A 20116-nucleotide genomic window follows, 5' to 3' on the forward strand; every position below is an offset into this window, starting at 1 on the left:
GCTGGGCCAGCCACTCTCTCGCTCTCGTCCTCCGAGGACAGCAACATAGCTTGCTCTTGTAGCAAAGCCTCTGAGGGGGTAGGGTCGAAGACTTCAGGCCTCCAGGCCTCCTGTAGGACCCCCGTCGACGAGGCTCTCGTCGACGGGACGGAGGATGCCCCTTGCGCTATTGGCGGGAAGGCGGCCGGTGACTGGATCGCCGTCGACGACGCAGGCTTCGCAGGTGGTTTTGGCGGTCCCGCCTTCTCCACACTGTGCCCGCTTTTACTCGACTCTCGGTCGATCTGTGATGATCGCCAGAGGAGGATTTCCTTTCCTTCTCATGCTTTTTTGATGAGGATGATTTCTTTGACGAGGAGTCTGTAGTGGAGTGAGTTCCAGACGACTCTTTTTCCGACGGTCTAGATGTCTTCGCCGGTGGTTCCGACGAGGCCGCGCGGCGCAATGTTTTCGCCGACTGTGTGGAGCCTACCTCCGAGGGGGGGTATGCCCCCGCACTCTCATTCAGCCATGCCGCCAGGCGTCGGTTCCGGTCTTTGAGGGTTTTTTGAGAAAACCCCTTGCATATGTCGCAGGCATCCGCCGAATGGTGAGGGTGGAGGCAATATATACAATCCATATGTCCGTCCCCCTCGTAAACCTTTTTCAAGCCGCACGTCACGCATGGACGGAACAGCGCTTTTCCTAATACAGAGGACATATCGAATCCAATAAGGCAACCTAGTACAAAATAGTAAGACAACACGAGGAGATCCCACTACTTTGGAGACGGTTGAAATCTGAAGGGGAACCGCGGGGGCGGGCCTCTTATACTGGAACGGCCTGCGGAGCATGCGTAGGCGGGTCCTAAAAGGACGAGGATAGGACACAAAAGTGTCGGAGGTTTTCCTATAGGAAAAGGCTATATATGTGTACCGAGGGGTCCCAGTCTGACGACGGGGAATATTCTAAGCATGTGAATCCATGAAAGATCCAATGCTGGAGAAACTAGGTATATAGGTTCTTTGGCGGAGGGAATCTGGGGGGGTATGAGTAGTGCTGCTTGCCATACTCAATGGGTTAATTAAGTTCAAACTTGTATAAAGCAGCTATTTTAACATAAGGGACTCATGAGGAGCCACAGCCAACATGTGCTTCGACCCACAACGGTCTTTTTCAAGGCCTTGGTACTTTGGTGTAACACTAATCTAGTTGTGTGTAAAATGCTGATAAATACTGTTCAATTGCTGTATAACAAAACATTTAAAACGTGGATCAAGAAGTTCATGCGCATTGTGTTGCAATCTATATCTGGTCAGTGTGTTGCATTGAACATTCAATAAAAGAAGAAATTCCAAAGTAGTACACCAACTCCATATGTACATTCCATGTAACAAGCACCAGATAAGGAGAATCTGAACAGACCCCAATGGCCTGGCGGCATTTCTTAATGCCGCCTGAATAACAATAAGAGCGCACACTGCGTTTACCCAGAGCGGTACTTCGATTGCCTGAAGCCGACAGCACCTCGGAAATCCCTTTCTGCAGTGAATGGGCCGGCAGGACAACGTGACCTCAGCACGCTCGGGTGGGCGCTAGCAGGTTCTTTTCCCCATATCTGCAGGCACCTTCTGGAAGCGACGTCCGGAATTCAAAGTCACTAGAGGTCTTTTGCACCTTGCTGTATCTACATGGACCTACCTTCGGTTTTGTATATATGTAATGAAATGTCCTTAATTTTTGATGTATATATGCAATGTCCTTTTGTATAATATTGCTTTATTTGTTTTGTAACCTGTAAGCATAGCGGCCAGAGGCCTTCGGCGCGCTCTACAAATAAATAAACTAGAGGTCTTCACAAGGAGACACGCATTGTACCCTCTGCTCTTTCCCCTTTCGCTTTACGGCTTGTCACTTTGTTTTCTTCTCAACAGGGCTTACCTCATTTCCTTGTAATAGCGCACAGGTTTCAGCCCCATCTCCTCCACTTCATGGCAAAGTGAGGAATCCCTCATTACCACAGGAATGCTCTTCCTTTTCCAGGGAGGCATACGCCATCTTCCATCTGTCTTTCACGTCCCTCAGGCAGCTTCTCCATTTCCTGAGGGACCGACCATAACATGTTCGACCTCCCCCTACAGCCTTTACTTCTTCTGGGAACCAGCCTGAGCGGATCACCTCTCCCTGGGTATGTCACCTTGCCCTGGGTGAGGGGACAGTCTCTTGGAGGGCAGTGGGTCTCCCTCACCTTCAGTTGCTTTATCCTGCACTCTGCACCCCCCCTCCCACTCCCCGCAGCAGTCGCCCCATACCTCTCTCCTCTACTAGGGTACCTGTTCTCTTTCTGGGTTCGCTTGAGGTTTCTCGTAGCCAGTATTACAAAGCAAGTTGAGAAGTCATCTTTGTAGTAAGTCCTTAAGTTACTTTGATGGGTTGCACGTTTACAGATTACATCAGGAACAACAGGTACAGGTGTGAGTGAGAGTCCCACTCACTCTCCATTCTCTGACACACCAGCCACACAGGATGAGCCTACACGGATGAGCCAGGAGGTGCGGAAGCAGGATATAACACACATCCCCCGCCTTGGTTCACCCAGATCCCCTGGTTTACTCTATTGCCAAAAATGTTTCACTACCATCAGGCTTCTTTTCAAATTGGCTTTCTTTTAAGTATCACACAACAGCGCCTTCTCACTAGCACCTTTTGTTGCCTTTCACTATTACTTGTACCAATTTCCCCCAACTGACATTCCACGTCTGAGGCTTGTTCAAACTTTGGCTTTCAATCTCTTTACTCTTGGCAATGCGTGTTCTACATTTCTCCCTACTGACCTCTGAAGTCGGGAGAATTGAACCACATTTGCCTTTTCCGTTTAGTTCAGGGATGACTCTGCAGGGTTCATCACATCTGGGGAAAGTTAGATTATTTAAAGGACAAAAGTCATAAATAAGCTGGAAAAGGCCACACTGTCTGCCCTAATGGTGGATTAATGATTGGAAATCGATCTCATATACCTGTTAAGGAAATTAACATAATATAATAGCAGTGGAGATCGAGTGATCACAGTTCTGCTGGTGTATGTCTGCGATCCTCTCGGAGGAATGTTAACAAACAGGTCGCTAGTGTGTGGGGACCTAAATGCTCATTGCATCGATAGAGCGGAAATAAGTGAAACAGCTCTTCTTGAGTGTAAGAAGAGCAGAACGCTACAAAAAAGGAAAATAAACAAGGAACAAAATGGATCACTTTCTTGGGGGACTGGGAATTAAATAGGTTAAATAATCGCCTTAATGGCGATATACCAGGTAACTAACTATACATGGCGCAGTAGTAAAAGCAGATCTACTATTCACAACATATACGACAATTCTGAGGTTGATAAAAAAAAAGTGCGATCATGAACTTCGACATTTAACGAGTGCAGTGATCACACCTTCCCGATCATGAAACTAAATTTTGACTAGAAGGTGGAGTAAGCCAGAAGAATAGGAGATATTGAGAGAAGTGCAGGACAAAATAGAATAAGTTGGACTGAACAGAACTTTCAAATAGTACAGTGGCTCTCAGAATTAACTGCCTAAGTTATGCCAACAGGTACTATTTACACATTAACAAAAGTGAAAAGGCATGAAGGCCTGTATGACAAAGTAATAAGAAATGCAAAGAGGGCATTAAAGAAAATTTGAACCAGCATGTTAATAAGAAACATCCTCAAGAAGGAAAGAGAACAATCAAATCAAGAATTGGGCTATAGGTTCCATGTTAAAGATACACAATGGAAAATCATGTTTGGCATATGGAGGAAGGGAGACAAAGGTTCTGCGAAGGGAGGAAAACACATGTCGGAGGATGTCTCTCCTGCCCTAGGTGGAGATCTTTCCCATGGGGCAGGGCGGTGCGGCAACAGTACAATATTCCCCTGGGGGTAGTGCACAGAGGGAGGAACACATGGGGAGTGTGAGAAACAGTGCAGAAGGATCACCTGGATCGGGGGTGGGGGGGGTCCTCGGGGAGTGGGACACCGATGGGCGAGACACCATACCCATTCTTTACAACACCTTTTGCCCATCCTGAAAACAACCCTCCTCCCCTTTCTTAACACACTTTCTCACAGACCGATTACCCTGAAAGAAAACTGACTGACACCAGAACCGTATACCCGACATGTCCCAACTCCAGGGTCAGGCAGGTCAGGCAATTGCCACTGATTTCACACACCTGACAGCCCTTTCCCTTCCCCATAGGGATAAAAGGCAGAGCTCGAGAGCACTCTGTGCAAGGCGGAACATACGAGGAAGCAGTGATTCCAAGGCGGCAGTTCAAACGTAGGAAGAAGACAGTGCAACCTGAAAGGACATTAAGGGTATTGCACTTGCCCTTTTCAACACAGACCCGCAAAACCTCCAAACAAAGAACAGTAAGACCGGCAATCACAGCTGGCGGATGGTGAGATTGATGTCAGCGGTACATGGAACCATCCCGCACTGATAACCAGGGCGAGGAGACAAGGTTGCCATTGTGGTACCGCCCTTGACTCCATCGGCAAAAGAAAAGCCAACGAGTTCAGCCCAATCGTTGAGTCGAAAGAACCAGCTAAGAGCCAGACTGTGTTAAACGCGAGGTTGCAGGGGCAACATTAAAAGATTAAAAGTATAGACTGAAAATTCCCAAAGTCCCTAGGGGAGGCCGATGAATGGTGCGAAGGTGGTCATACAAGGGTCCAGCCAAATCCCTTGTAGAATTGAAAGTCCTTGATGCATTGTTAAGGTTGGGGGCTTTGTGAAACTGGCGTTTGAACCCAGCAGAGGGGAACTTCATACGAACTGTGTAAAGCCTGACTGGGGTCTGAAGGAGAGCCTGACTGGGGGCTGGATAAGCTACTGGTTGGTCTGAGGGAGACTAACCTAGAGATCGGAGGCCGGCTGGGGAGGGGTCCACGGGTGAAAAGCATTCGCCCAACGTAAACAGGAATTAGAAGGAACTTTTGTTTGATCATTTATGAAGCATCAGGTTCTCTGAGGTAAGACTTTGCTTGAAGGAGTCTTGGACACAGAAGATACCTGATGTAAGTAGAAAGAAACTGTAACCTCATATTGGAGAAGCCCAGTAGTGTGTAGTGCTAGAAAGGCAGTCTTTGTCCCGTGCTTGAAAACGTCGGGAGGGAGACCCCATTCATAACCTATTATTTATGAACACTTGTTTCTTTGCTTGCAAACACTATCCCACACTCTTTTTTAACTAGTAGTAAGGATTGGCAATAGTTTTTCTTTTAGTATAGGCCCTTTTTATTCGACAAGAAGCCACTAAGACTGACCTATTTTCATTTGATGGTCGTAGCTTGCTCCCATCTTAGATTTAGGTTAGGTGTTTTCTCACTCATTTATACAGATGAATAAACCCCCTTGAACTGTGATCACTTGTGTCCGTCTTTACTGTTGCCACCATAGGTTCCTTACAGGAGGTATCCGCCTATGGGATTGGGGACGATCATTACCAGGAAACGCGGTATCTCCCCGCTTCACCATATCCAACACCCCTTACAAATGCTTCTGCCCCTTCCCAGGATAGGGTGAATATGCATTTCTGTTAAGTCAGCCAAACTAGGTTATTTGACACTGAGACACAAAATAATGCCAAACATTATGGATGCAACCCTGCTAACATGCATGAGAACATTGAAAGATCCGACCAGCCACTGTAATGTGCATGTAGCTTTAAAGCTGATACTGTGACGAAGAAGATGGCCAGGAGTACAAGGATTACTTGCGTGAAGCAGAGCGAGCAGTCTAGTTTTCTGAGCCCAGCGATTGGCTCAACAAAATACATCGGCCCAACAAGAGAGTTCCAAAAGGAGACAGAGTCCAGCTCAAGCTAGAATGAACACGCCAGAGTCGCGAGCCAGGGAAAACCATTCCCCGAAGAGGAATAGCAAAGACATAACTGGACGCAAGGCGAAGCGCTATGAAGACAGAATGCGCAACCAGAGGGAAGTCTGTTGGCAGGGATGCTGGATGCATAAACGCTACCAGTCCCTCCAGGAAGACTACAGTTGCCCAGGAAAACGTTGGTACCATGAAGGAGGAAAAAAACAAGTATGCAGATTGCCTGGGAGGTCTAAGAGTACAGGAACTGGGGAAGAGAGGGTCTGGGACCCTGTAAACCAGGAGTGACAGTTGTTTACTTGGCAGGAGAGTGGACAAGGTATATACAAAGCAAAGGTGAGAGTCTGGGACTGGGACTGGGACCGGCACCCAAAAGAAGGAGGGTCTGGGACCCAGAAGAATATAATTATATATTTGGCAGGAGAGTGAACCAAATGGATATAACCCAACCGCGCAAGACCCCGACAGAGTGAACTCGTGAAGGCAAAGTTCGAAGCAAGGAGTGTCTTGGACCCAGAAAGGAGGCATTACAGGAGAACAAACTTGGTTGGCAAGGAAGCAAACGAAGCTGTGTAAAGTATTGCATGTCTGGGACCCGTACCCACGTGAGAGGTCAACCATAACAGGGTCAATAACCCTAGAACTGATAAGGAAAAGGAATCCGAAGCTTGGCAGCGGGCCGTGCCAAGCTGATAGGATACCGGAACTGTGAAGTGAAGGAACAGTTCCTCTTGAGCTCTATAATGACTTAAAATAAGGAGAGGTCTAGGGAAAAAGGAAAAGCACCGTAGTATTGGAATCTTACACTTGGTAGCAAAACATATCAAGTCAGTAGGATACAGGAACCTCGTGAATTAACCAGGGACGTAAGAGAAGAATAAGTCTAAGGAAAAGGAGCATAACCCTAGCCTGGGAATCCTGTATTTTTTAAACATTATTTGGCATCACTTTATTATCAGCACAAAGAACACTTTTACTTTAAGAAAAGGCCATCCTTTCATAGTTATGTTGGATTATGAAAAGGCCATCCTTGCATAGTTATGTTGGATTATTAGTGTTGGGGACAGTAGCAGGTATTTGGACACAACAGTTCCACTTTAGTTTCGGACTTCCCGACAATTTCACTAGTTTCCTGTGAGGCAGGGAAACCCCTCTCAGCTTTAGGGATTAATTATCCAAAATCATGGCACCATTGTTTCCGAGCCTTGCTTCTGCACCCTCAAACCTATAAACGAAGACGCATGGATGACCCACATACGATACGTGCACTATGCATGATCCGAATGCAACCTGCCCGAAGATAGCCAGTCTGTTCTATATGTTATGCACTTACTCTGGCTGTGCAGACTTATCGTCTCAGAATTTCAAGGGCTCTGAAAGACTTTGTTTTTTCCCCCATGATTCCACCCTCCAAGAGCGCTTTGAAACACTTTCCTGTGTATAGGCACTATATAAATAAACAATACAATACAATGATATGGCATTTATAATGCGCCTGTGCACAAGTGTACACATACAAACCAAATAGGGTAAATAGTATGAGTGGACCAGACTGGATCGGTACAGATAATATCCTATATATTATACACAGATTTAAATACTCCAGAGAACCAGGATCGGACGGTTTTGGCAAATGCAGTGGTGTTGAAAACCCCAGAGATTTGGGCTGAAATCTTTACAGTCATGTACACGAAATATATTAAAACGGGGATTATACTCTACTCATGGGGGAAAGCCCTGTTGATACTGATTTACAACAAGAAAAAGAGGCTAGACTACAACCAGCAAATGATAGGCTATTATCTTTACTAGTTGTGTCGAGTAAGGGGTCTGCAGTTGGTCTTAAAAGAACTGCCGAATTGGACAGAGAAAGAAAAATAGGCTTTATACCAGGATCCTACACAGCCTATAATATTTTGACTTTAAACACATCGATTAGGACTGCACAAGACAAATAAATAACAAGACTGCCCTTATATTGTACTTAGTTTTTAAGGCAGCTTTCGATATAATCTGTGCCAAAAACCGGTAAAGGTGAATATACCACAAGGACTGCTGAACCTTCTAATGCAATTGCACGAGAATACAAGCGCAAGGGTGAAATTGAACAGCACTGGGCTTTTTACAAAGGAAATACCTCACAGAGGATTGGATCAGGGCTGGCAATCCCTACTTTGCAGACCTGCGGGAAACCTTGACCCATAGTAACCACGTGTCACCATATTCCCTGGCTCGCATATGCAGATGACATGATTATACTGGATCACACATAACGGGCTAAGACGACGTGCAATGATATTAAGCCCTTATACAAAGGGAAATGGCCTGCAAATAGAAGTAAATAAAACAAAATATATGTTCTTTGGACAAACCTAAAGAACGCAAGCACTATACATAGAGGAAGAGCTTATTGAACGGGTTTCGTGCCTATTTAGGTTATATGATCACACAAGGTAATAAGATTAATACTGGAAAGAAATGACGCAACGCACTCTCCTTACTGGCTAGGATACAGACGTTTGCTAAGAGGATGGCAGGATATACTTGAAAAGGCATTAGCATATAAACCAAGGGTAATGACCGCAATACTTCATGGCCTGGAGACGAATAAGGAACATAATCATAAATGGCTTGAGATTCTTGAGGGGGGGGGGGCGTGGGGCGAGGTCTGGAAGAAAGTATTGGGTCTGACGAATGGTCTTCTGGTAGATGCAAAGCGCCTTAAACTGGGCATATGTTCCTGAATAAGTCAAGTATTATTTAAACAAAACAAATAGGAGCTTTTGTACATAAAAGTGATGAAGGATCCACAATGACTATCGTTAAATCTATTGGGATCCGCTCCAAAATAAAGGAACATCTAGTATCAAAACACCAATGTGGAATTTAGATAAAAGGATGGGAATTGGAATGGGACAAGGACTATTATTAACTGAAAATATAATGTACGGAAAAGGTTAATGAGTTCGATTGGATAAAAAGCCAAGAACATATCGCTCGACTGAAAATCTGGAGTACATTTGACCACTTGTTTTTTAGATTTAGCACACCACAGAAACACCAAACGCAATATCCTTCCCCAGATCTAAGAAGGCTTCTAATGATGCTCAGACGGAAGCAGCTACCAAGTGGGGCTGTGAGCGGACACAGAAATGGCATCATTAGAGACCCAGGATATTGCAGAGTGTGTAAAATACAGTACAAGCAAGAAACATGCATTTACAGAATGCAGAGCACTGGCTCGTGAGAATCTGTTACATCTGGGCTGGTGGGTCCCCAACTTGCAGAGCTGTTTATCCGGTACACATATGGCACAAGCTATTGCCTTAAGCAGGCTCTGGGATATTATAGAGAAGAAATTAAAAAGCATATAGATGTACCCCATTACAAGCGAATAAGAAAGGAATATTATGTCAATGAGGGAATACATATTATTGGTATCAGTGATTTTTTGTAAATGTGATCTCATGCAACTATCATTTTCAGATAGGGTAGAAGTAGTACGATCAATGGTGTACTAATGAGGGAGAAATACAAATGTTTTGGGGAATTTATTGAACAAATGAAAGTCCTGAGATCCCCACAAAGCCTCTCAGTACAATATCTGGCATTTCATATTCCTTGTTGCTAAGCTGCCTCCAGGTAGCCAGTCATTTATATAGGGGTGGAGGCATTACTACCCTAGTGTTCTGTCTATGTAGCCAGCAACAACTCCTTATTTGCCTCATTGATGACTGCCAATGGGTTTGTACTTAAAACAGAGATCAACCTCTCTTTCCTACTCTACTTCTCGGGTTCCTTTTCCTCTAAACATCTCGCTGCAACCTTGTATAGTCCTTCCACTCGCGCTCCTCAAAATGTTGGGCATGCCAACTATTGCCTTTCCACCTTACAAGTTTGTTCGCATTCCTTCTCCTGTGGTCTTCATATTAACCCCTCCAGTCTGCCTTCATTTACTGGTTCCTTCACCTACCCTTCAACCTCCCTTCCAACATCATTGTCTCTCCTCCCCTTGTTCTCTCTCTTGGTCCGTGCAACTCTGGGAATTGTGCCCTTACCTTCTTCCCAACTCTGGTGTTCTGTCATTCTTGCCCTCAGTCCCTCTTCTCACCTCCGCCTTGCATTACTCCACCCCCCCCCCAATCATCATCATCATCTCTCCTGGGGTTTCTTTTCTCCACTCTTCCTCTTCTTTCCACCGCCACGCCTTCCCCTGACATTCGTTGTTCTGGTCTCCCCAGCTTTCCCCTGCTTTCTTCCTCTACTACTTCCTTCACTCTCCTGCCCACCTCTTCTCTCTGGCTTCCACTCTTGACTGTCGCCTTGCTCGGTCTCGCTGGACCCTAGCCCTACATAGTGTGGGATCAGCAATTGGTGTGCTAATGGTTTCACCAAGGAGTTGATGGGTTCTACAGATTCCCCCTGTGCGTTTAAACGCATGGGGCTGATGATTTGAAAAGAGCCAGCAATTCTGTAGGGTGGGACTAGCTGGCCCTCTCCAACTGTTCAGTATTGTCCGGCTTTGCTTCTGCAGGATTCACAGCTGTCACAACCAGCGCCTGCCAGGTGTTTGGTAGACCGGAATATTGTTCTTGCCAAACGGCCTGCATCTTGCTGCTATATACCCATCATAGGACTTTTGGTTTGCCTTAATGTACGAGTTTGTGGGTTGGAACTATTCACTACTCTCTGGCCATTTCCATGGGGGTTTCTGTAGCTTTGAAGGGGCTCACAATTCTATCCCTTATAGAGGCATTGCTCCATGGTGACTTTATGTGACGAGCCCCAACGCACTCCCCACTGTGGCATGGTGGGAGAAGCCAGGACTTCACTTCTGGCACACTGCTCCCGGGTCCATCATCTTGGACTTGGGCAGGAGACTTCAGGCGACACGCATATATTTCACAGAAGATCAGCTCTACCAGGGCCAAAAGTAACACGTAAAAGGCGTAAAACGCTTCTGTGAAGGAGCAGACATATTACGAGACTCCGCCCCCTCACTTCCGATGTACTGGAGACACGAGACTGTACCGTGCCCGACACCTGTTATAATGCCTATACCGCAGCAAGCATTTGGGAGGAAGTTCCCACTGAGACAGCCGTATCGAATGTATGCCCGAGTTGATGAAAGCCTGCAAGAAACAATGCCTGAAGGAATGTAGGTAAAGTCTCGGGAGGATAGCTCAGTGGCAACGTGCTTGCCTTGGAGCAAGACGACACGGAGCAACACAGTTCGATCCCTGGGTCTGCGCTTAGAAACCTGTGGGTATTAAGCGCGTCATAAATAACCTATCAAATCAAACAGGAAGTTCTGGGAAGTGATACAAAAATGCACTGATGACATTGAGGATTAAGCAAGAGGATACGTTTTCAATATTCATGTATCGTCTTTAGTGTAACAGTGAAACCAAAGAAACAAAGTAAAGTTGCAAAGGGAAAGAAGTGTGAGCAAATAGAAGATAAAGAAGCAGCATAATTGATGTATATATGCAGAAACGCAAGATATAATAAATAAAACGCAGGCAAAGCCGCCATTATAGGGAAGACGGACGTCGGTATTGTGAAAATAGTAAACTAAGAAATCGTGAAGAGAAAAGCTGAGGCTGCAGCAGTGGAATAAGAGATTCATGAAGAGACTGGGGGAGGGTGTTTGACCTAAAGTTAAGGCTGGCGCACCAAGGCCAAAGACTCATGCGTAGGACCCATTTTCTTAGATTAGGTAAGAGAAAGTACACTATTGATGCCAAGTCATAAGCACATTAAAATATAGAAAAAGCTTGGGAAATAGACAAATTTGTGGTCTCATACCACATGACTCAAAGGCTGAAAATAGAAGTTATTCCTGAACTCCAGACAAGCTAGCGAGAGGGAGAGAACATTGTGCAAGGCCGAACTACAAAGAGAAACTTGTTGCTTATGGTTTGAGACACGTTAGGCCAATTGGGTGGTAGAACCGCTCTGACGTAGTGTTTCCACACCTGGTTCTTTAGCTTACGTGCTGCTAACAAACCGAATGTCCTACGTGGGGTGCAAACATGCCAAACCAATCATAGGAGTCTGTATAACGATGGACTATATAGTCTTTAAGGGCCAATCAAATTCTGTGTAACTGATACTCGTTGTGTGTTATGAGGTAGTCTCAAGCTGCCCACCTGATAGAAGGCAGCCAGTCACAAAATGAACGCTTATATGATTGTACACCTAGATCTGTCTCTTAAGCAATCCCACCCCTGGACAGGTTTTAGGATTTTTAAAGTAGGATGTCACACGGACGTACATCAAGAATATAAAGGCTGTTCTGAAAACAAAGATCGTTGAGAATGAGCGAGCTTCCATTGATGCCAGTTATATCTCCCCGTTTTAGAGAATGGTTAATAAAACAGTATTTTGCCATCTTCTTGGGTCTGTCCGGTTCTTATTCTATGGTAATCCCATCCACCAGAGAAGTGTGCTTCCGTGCGCTACTCCTCACTTCTGTGTGTGCACGACCTATCTTCAGAATCAACGCGCACACGGTCTTATCGAGTTGCATTTTCAGCTCTTGGATAACTCATGTAGTCATAATGTGATTTTTTTATCATCACTGATATTTTACAAATAAAACCAAAAATAAATGCATAACAGGGAGGAAAGTGAACCAGAGAAGGACTTCGATCCTTTCAACGACAATGCATCTGTCTAACATGCCGCAAGGTCTGAGGTCTTGGGGTACAATCGAGAGCCAAATGAGAAGTAAAGATCACAGAATGCATTGAATAAAGTTGCTACTGCCCCCAATGTTGACTGGTTCCAAAGGGATTATTACATACCTCAGCAACATATACGCAGTAAACCAGCGAGAGAGAAAATGATATATTAACCAAAGTCCTACATTCCGGCTTAGTATAATGATCCAAAACTAGTGACAATGAATCTAGAGAGTGAACAGCAAAGAGAAGGATAAACAGGGAACGAGGAAGAGCGCTCTTCTGTGTACCCTCCACTCTACCTGCGCCACACCCACCAGATCGGTGTTCCTCTGAACAACGCCCAGCGTCTACCCTCCACGGCCACCAGAGCGGTGTTCCTCTGTGAACACTGCCCAGCTTCTACCCTCTCCAAACCCCACCCAACATCAGGCATGTAGCCAAGGCACATTTAACTCTTCATTGTGAAGTAAGTTTGTGATCTCCAGGAGGAAATACTCTGGAATCAACGAAGGAAACGGTTTGGAGGGAGTGTCTTTAATTTAAAAAATGTATTATTACAATTGACTTACCAAACACGAAAGAGCAAAGCCAGCCATTACTATATACACAGTCCAACCAAACTGTTCTATCATGTAGCCGTAAGCAAACCCAATCACCTGCAAAACAAAAATGGAAATTAGTTTACAGATTAACCGACCACAGACCTGCGTGCAAGAAATGAGAAGCAGACTTACTGCAGAGACAACAATGATGCCCTGGAAAATCTGCTCGGCAAGCTTCTGGCCCTTGTAGTCCTGCATAGGGAGAAAAACACAGGTGAAGATTTGCAGGAGAAGATGCGTTTGATAAAGGCAATCATTAAAGTCAACGGGTTGTAATCGATTAAAAGACTGGGAAGCACAAAGACTCCATGAACAGATCTACTGCAGACGCTGTTTACAGGTTCATTAATGCACTCCACACACATTGCAGCCTTGTGTAATCTGCCACTGACTGCACAGTCCAGCTGAGCCAGTCCTCACAAGTAAGAAATGATCACAGTCATCATGCTCCCTGATGAATAACCCAGTCACTCTCACAAGGTCAAGAATAAGCCCTTCCTATATTTTTCCAAGAAGTTTTTATGAACAAAAACAAGAAAACTGATTGTTTGAACATACAATACAAACTAAATAATTCATAGATTAACAGCAGATTGCTGTCTTCTTGTCAGAATAAAGCTTAAATCAACACAAGTTATTCCTCTCCTCAATTCATTATACGGAAGAGATATCATTGCATTTGTCCCGTAACGTACACTAACAGAAGGTGTACATCTGTTTGTGGGTATAGATAACAGTTCTGTGTACCACATCAGCAAAACTACGTTTTCTCAATGAGGTGCTTCCTGTTGACACCACACTACACGTTTCGGGACAAGCTGTCCCTTCTTCAGGTGTAAATGTTACCTATCCATGTGATCTATAAAGGATATAAGAGAGAAATACCCATCAGCTCATTGCGTTGTTACACCAGTGTAATTTCTAATATTCCTGAAAACCAGAGTACTGACCGGGCTATTTATTGTATGGGAGGAAAGGTCCTTTAGGTCCCCCTCCCCTCCCCTCCATTCCATTCCATTCCATTCCTACCTACCCCCATACACACGATGCTCATCCCACGGCTGCCCATGTGGCCAGAGGTGCCAGACAGCTGCGGAACGACACATACGGATGCAACGTTCATTCAGAGGGCCGATTACTGACTCCATTTTGTACAGGCTAAGGCAGGCCTCATAGCAAAGCCAGCCTGCAGGCCTGCAGCTCTCAACTGGCACTGCGCAGTTAGCCAACTACTTCCCCCACCTCCTCCCCTCTGTGTCCCCGCAGCAGCCCTGTTCTCACGGGAGACTGGGCACGAACAGTTACAAGTTAAACACTGTATCTCTCGCCTTTCCCAATCCCAATCCATCACTGACCTGTGAATGACCTGGCAAGAGCTTGGGCCTGGAAAAAACAATTCAACTCCACAAATATGTCTCATCACTTGCAGACCCTACCCTTAAGATATATACAGTGGATAACCCCACCCCCCAACCCCACCCCCCAACCTCACTCCCCTTTTGATGTAGCAGATACACACCCCACGGCTGTGTGCCACCCCGTTTCACCCACAATGCTAACCCCCCCGTAAAAGGTACAAATCCCCTCCTGTGTTTGTGTATAAGGGGGCTGTTTCTATGAGATATAACAGAACGATAAATCAATCGCAATGAACATGATAGTATGATCCATATGTCAGTGTCCTATAATGTTGATTACACATCGTTCCCTACCAAAGATCCTCGCAAATGTATGAGATTGATGCAAAATGTATGGTCCGCGTGCTCACTGGTTTTTATGTATACTCACAAACGTATTCGAATGGTATAAGATTCTCATGCGTATAATATAAACGGTGAGCCCACGAGGCTAATGTTAATAGAGCAATTCTGTAGCATGACGACCATGGTAAATGCGAAGGCATAGCCCACAATGTAATTAGAGCCCGTTTGTTATTTGTTGTAAATGAAGTGGCAATAACATGTTTTTACCTTATTCCAATGGTTCACGTATAATCTCACTAATCGGACTGGGCCAACCTCAATAAGCCACGGGGCCATCTCTCCCCTCTCCAACAGCGCGCACTCAGCTATCACCTCCCCCCCAATGATGGTATGATGGCCAAAGGCCCCTGTCTTACTGATGCCCTAATGCAACAAATGTATCCTCTCACCCTTCCGCTGAACCCGTGCAGAGCATCCACCCCCCTGCCCCCTGACACACAATGTCTCCACCAACCTGCCTCGTGCCCATAGACTCAGTTTTAAAGAAATATAGGCTATAAGCTCCCTCACCCTAACACCTTTTGATGTAACAGTTGCCTGCCCCTCATCTGTGTGCCACCCCAGACTACTAATCCCATTTGTGGCAATATATTCTCTGCATACTAACAAGCAATAAACCATTCTCTCATGAGATCTAAGGGAATATCTGATGAATGCGTCAATGAAATATTGGGACTAGATTAGGCACTTGGACCCATGTAGCCTCACTTTTATTGTCCAGGTCAACGTTTAGTAATATAACTCTTATATGTCAAAAAGTATAAATAACGTTCAAGGTATGTGTGGCCACAAGGGCAAATGTCCACATTGTGAAGATGTAGACTATCTGACATCGCCTGACCCTGCATCCCTCCCAGATGAGCACAGCTGACCCGCATACTCTACGAAGTAACTAGTTCCGTGCCAGCCAATCCAGGGGCACCATCCCTACAGTTTGGATACAGTCCTGTCCCCTTCGTACAATGACCACAATTCCATGTATCCCTTATAGCACACATCATAGACAACGTGATTTTGTAATATAATGTGCATTTTCTGATGTTTGGACAGACAGCTCTCAAGTTTGCAGAGTTCTCCGCTTGGCCCATTTTTGGTTTTAGATAAACTTTACTTTTACTTTCACCTGCACTTGGTCATGGTCTCATTCCCTCCAGAGGTGTGTCCATTATTGACCCTCATTGGGGAGTTTAAATTGCATTTTCTGGGGAGGGGATTCACACTTTCACTATTCATGAAACTCCCCAAGCAACCAGTTGAGGAGCCTAGGACCGACTATAGCCTCACCTTCTACAAACACTTCTCAATTCATGTGTGCCATGCGCTGAGCACTACACTTCCCCCAATGTATCCACGAACTAACCTGCTTCAAGATGGTAAGAATCCTAGGTGTAAATTATCTACCAGGTTCTGGACACAGGGTCTGTCCCTCTCTCCCCTGTCATATCTGCAAGCAAAATAAAAGAGGACTATAAAACTATTGAATACGCTTGCGGTTCTTATGCTACACCGCTGCATGTAAAGACTCCATTTACGGCAAGCGCTCAATTTCTTACCTTGCTTCAAATGAGTAAATGTTCAATACAGGAACAGGGAGGCGGCTGCGAAAACAGCCTCCCATCCTGTATAGGCATTTTAAATTACAGCGTCACCACCACGTGACACAGAAAACAGATCCGACGTCCCCCGTGACAGGGGACTCTTTAGTGAGTTAAATCTGCAGCCATATTGGAATGGTAAATTAAAATGTCACGTTGTATGCGACTCTCCAGATATTCAATCCATCTTTATACCTGTAAGCGGGTAGGTAAGGTACTAATGAGTATATATGAAATATGAACCAATTGCTATAGGGCACACCCGTGCTACCCAGACTACCTATATCCCCCCTTTAGGACGCATGCACCATTAGCCTACTGCTAATATACTGCCAGTTGCGCGCTAACTGCAAGTCATGCCAGGGTGGTTATTGCTCATTATGTTCCCTTTTTGTATTATACCCTATGATTTGCCGTTTACAGGTTCCCACTTTCTGACCCACCAAAATGGTCTTCTCAGAATAGCGTGCCCCCGACATCACCCTATCCCCTGCCCCACTCCATTCCTTCCACACAGAGCCCTTCCCTCCCCATTATCACCAGCACCCCCACGGACCAGCGCCAACACGCCCACTGACATTAGTAATGGCCAAAAGCTTAAAACTACCACACTATGCACCCTCAATGCTAAAACCTCGCCCATAAGTAGCTCTTGTCCGGTTCAAGGCGCAGCCAGATACAACAGACTCAGATCACAGACTCGCATCACTCTATCCCATTCAGACTTGGACTATACTAAATCTAAGCAACCTAAACTGATCCCTTTACAGGGCAGCACCAGAACCCAATGGCTCAGGGCACGGACCTTACATTGTTCTGACATTGATGCTCTTGCCACTACTACCACCATAGATACTACATCCATATCAGAACACCAAGCCAAATGGCCCAAAATGACCTCCATAACCACTACTAAGTAACAGGCCACTCCATATGATGTTGCAAGTTCACGTTCAACACCTACAGCTCAGACTTCACCTCCCACACAACTCAAAGCAGCCTTTATCAATGCACGCTCTATAACTGCATATAAATAAGAGAGAGCTAAATGTACAGGTGCTGATCACAAACAAATATGACCAGAAGAGGGGACCCGACATCTAAATAAATGACCACACAATTTTTAATAATAAATCAGCAAGGTTAAAAAAAAACATGATTAAATTCAGCGGTCCACAATACAGAAATTCCGAATACGTAATAGGCAATAAATGCAAGCTAAAACAAATTCAAGAAAAAAACAGTGTACACCTCAGACAACCTGTTGTGTACCAGAATCCATTTGGATTAGTATGCCATTTTATAACGTCTCCGTTTTCAATCCAGAGAGCTGTCTCGACATGTTTCTGTTCACAAACACAAATAACGAACATTCATCAGGAGAAAACAGTTTCAACGAAAAACCTAGTTCTTATAGATTCACAGACTTGATCTGGGTCAATTTCATAGCACCTGTAAGGTTAAACGGATATAAAAACAAAGGGTCAGCTAATAAATAGCTACATTAGTTTGTAGAGTTCTAACTTAATGAACTGGAGGACCAAAAAAGGTGATTTACCTTAAGGGGTGCTCGTGGGGGCTCACAACTTCAAATGTTCAGTTGGAGTAGGAAGGTGAATCTGTCCTACAATGTATTCAATACAAGAAAAGCATCTACGTCAGCTTTTACCAAATGGCAATATCAGTGCTCACAACACTGGAACTGAATAAGTAGAGAACACTGTAGAATGGTCGCACCCATGAGTGTCAAGAAAAAACACTAACCTGCCTGTTAAAATAGAGGGCAGGTCGTGAAAAGGTAAGGTCTGAGAAATATCTCCGAAGTCCTTTAACAGTGCGGCACTACACATGTACAGATTACGTCCGTCAGTGATCAAGATAGAGGTCCTGAAAAAAGAGGGGTGGGCCAAAAGCTCGTCACAAAGGAATGGGGGGACAAACCCAAAAGCGACCTGAACAGTTTAAATGGTACTATCAAAGGAGACCACAGTTCCTAAAGGAAAAGCATGCGGACAGTGGAAAAATGCAAAAAATGCAAAATGCCGGCAAGGTCAAAATATAGCCTAAAAGTAGAGTGCCTTTTAAGGGGTAAGGGGTAGGGGGGGGGACACCCTTAAAAGGCACCAGCGTAGGAAGATTTGGCATGCTGGTTGATAATACCTCCTGCGGTAAAATCAGGTAAGCATATGGTGGCAAGAGATTGTCCTTGTTTGTTCCCTTGGCTCACCTTGTTGTTTTCTTGTCCCCCTTAGGCGCTGGAATGCGGCAACCAGGTGATGGAGACAGCACCGGATCGTAGAGATGCTATGAGGAACGGTGAGTATGGCGCGGCGCTGCTGCTGGCGATGCAACGCGTTTAAAATGAAGTCGGTTTCTGGTTCGAAGATGCGCTGAATCCGAAATCAGGTAAGAAATCCAGTAAAGTTCTTGTTCTAACCTTTCTTCTTCTTTCCCTTCTTTCTAGGCGCTTTGAACTGGAGGCAGGCGTGGCTGGATGCTGACTGCAGACGCAGTGAGTGTTACGCTGCTGGATGCAGAATAACGCGAAGCATGTGCTGCTCTTCGGGCGTGGTTTAAATAGCCTTCAAAGTAGTCCCAGGTAAGTATTCCTCCACAGCCACACTCGAGTAACAAAATAGTCCCCAAGATAAAATAGTCCCTTCAAGCCTCACATGGGCTTGGATGCCTTGCAGCATGGTCTGCATCAGGTAAGTTTTAACATATGAGCCTGGCGCCATAGGCGCCAGGACTGTACCCAGATAGCCCCTAACAGGGGTTGCTGGGTTTGCTCCAGGTAACATGATGCCTGCTTCCGGGGTTGATGGACTTGGTCTGGATGCCCGGGGGTAGACATCATGACAGCACATGTACATTTAGCTCCGTCTCTTATTTATATGTTAATATAGATATATAAATCCACCCGGATTTAGATAGAGTAGACCCTGCTGACTTAAGTTGGACAGCAGTCTACCAGGTTTCCTTCCCGATACCAACGCTCTATAGCTGCCCATGCCTCAGAAATACACGACTATATTATTGATCAGCAACTAGACTTGCTCATAGTGATAGAAACCTGGCTCCACCAAGCTTCGGGCCCTATACGCACTATCGCTATCCCTCCAGATTATACCATCCTTAGGACTGATAGAACTAAGTCAGTAGGTGGGGGAGTAGCCATTGTTGCTAAAACTCACCTGAAAATAAGAGCCTGCCCCATTGACAACCTAGATGGGTACGAAATTCTACTAGCAAAACTAGCTACAAACCACAAAACTACCATATATCTAGTAACCATATACAGAGCACCCAATACAAATTCACAGCCCGAGTTAGAAATACCATTATTACTAACCCCACTCATCAAACCAAAGACAAAATGCATCGTTCTTGGTGACCTGAATCTCGGCTTTAACGATAGCCAAGATTACAAAGCAGAAGCCTTACACAATGCCCTGAACGACATGTTATTCACACAACTCGTGAATGCGCCTACCCATATTAAAAGGTGGGACGATGGATTAGATATTACCCCTTAATACCACAGTAACCATAGAATCTATCAATACGCTACTCTGGACTGATCACCATGGTGTTAACTTCTCT

General features: G+C 45.2%; 1 protein-coding gene across 1 annotated transcript in view; it reads right to left on the reverse strand.

The window, feature by feature from the left end:
- Nucleotides 1–20116, reverse strand: part of SPCS1 (signal peptidase complex subunit 1) — a 52719-nt gene that overhangs the window by 8760 nt on the left and 23843 nt on the right. The window contains exons 2-3 of the mRNA XM_069643170.1: nt 13288–13347; nt 13123–13209 (exon numbers count right to left, since the gene is read on the reverse strand). Coding sequence (XP_069499271.1) covers nt 13123–13209; nt 13288–13347 — 147 coding nt within the window. The remainder of the gene's footprint in view (nt 1–13122; nt 13210–13287; nt 13348–20116) is intronic.

Source organism: Ambystoma mexicanum, chromosome 2p, assembly GCF_040938575.1.
Source record: "Ambystoma mexicanum isolate Mex_15411 chromosome 2p, UKY_AmexF1_1, whole genome shotgun sequence".
Lineage (NCBI taxonomy): Eukaryota > Metazoa > Chordata > Amphibia > Caudata > Ambystomatidae > Ambystoma > Ambystoma mexicanum.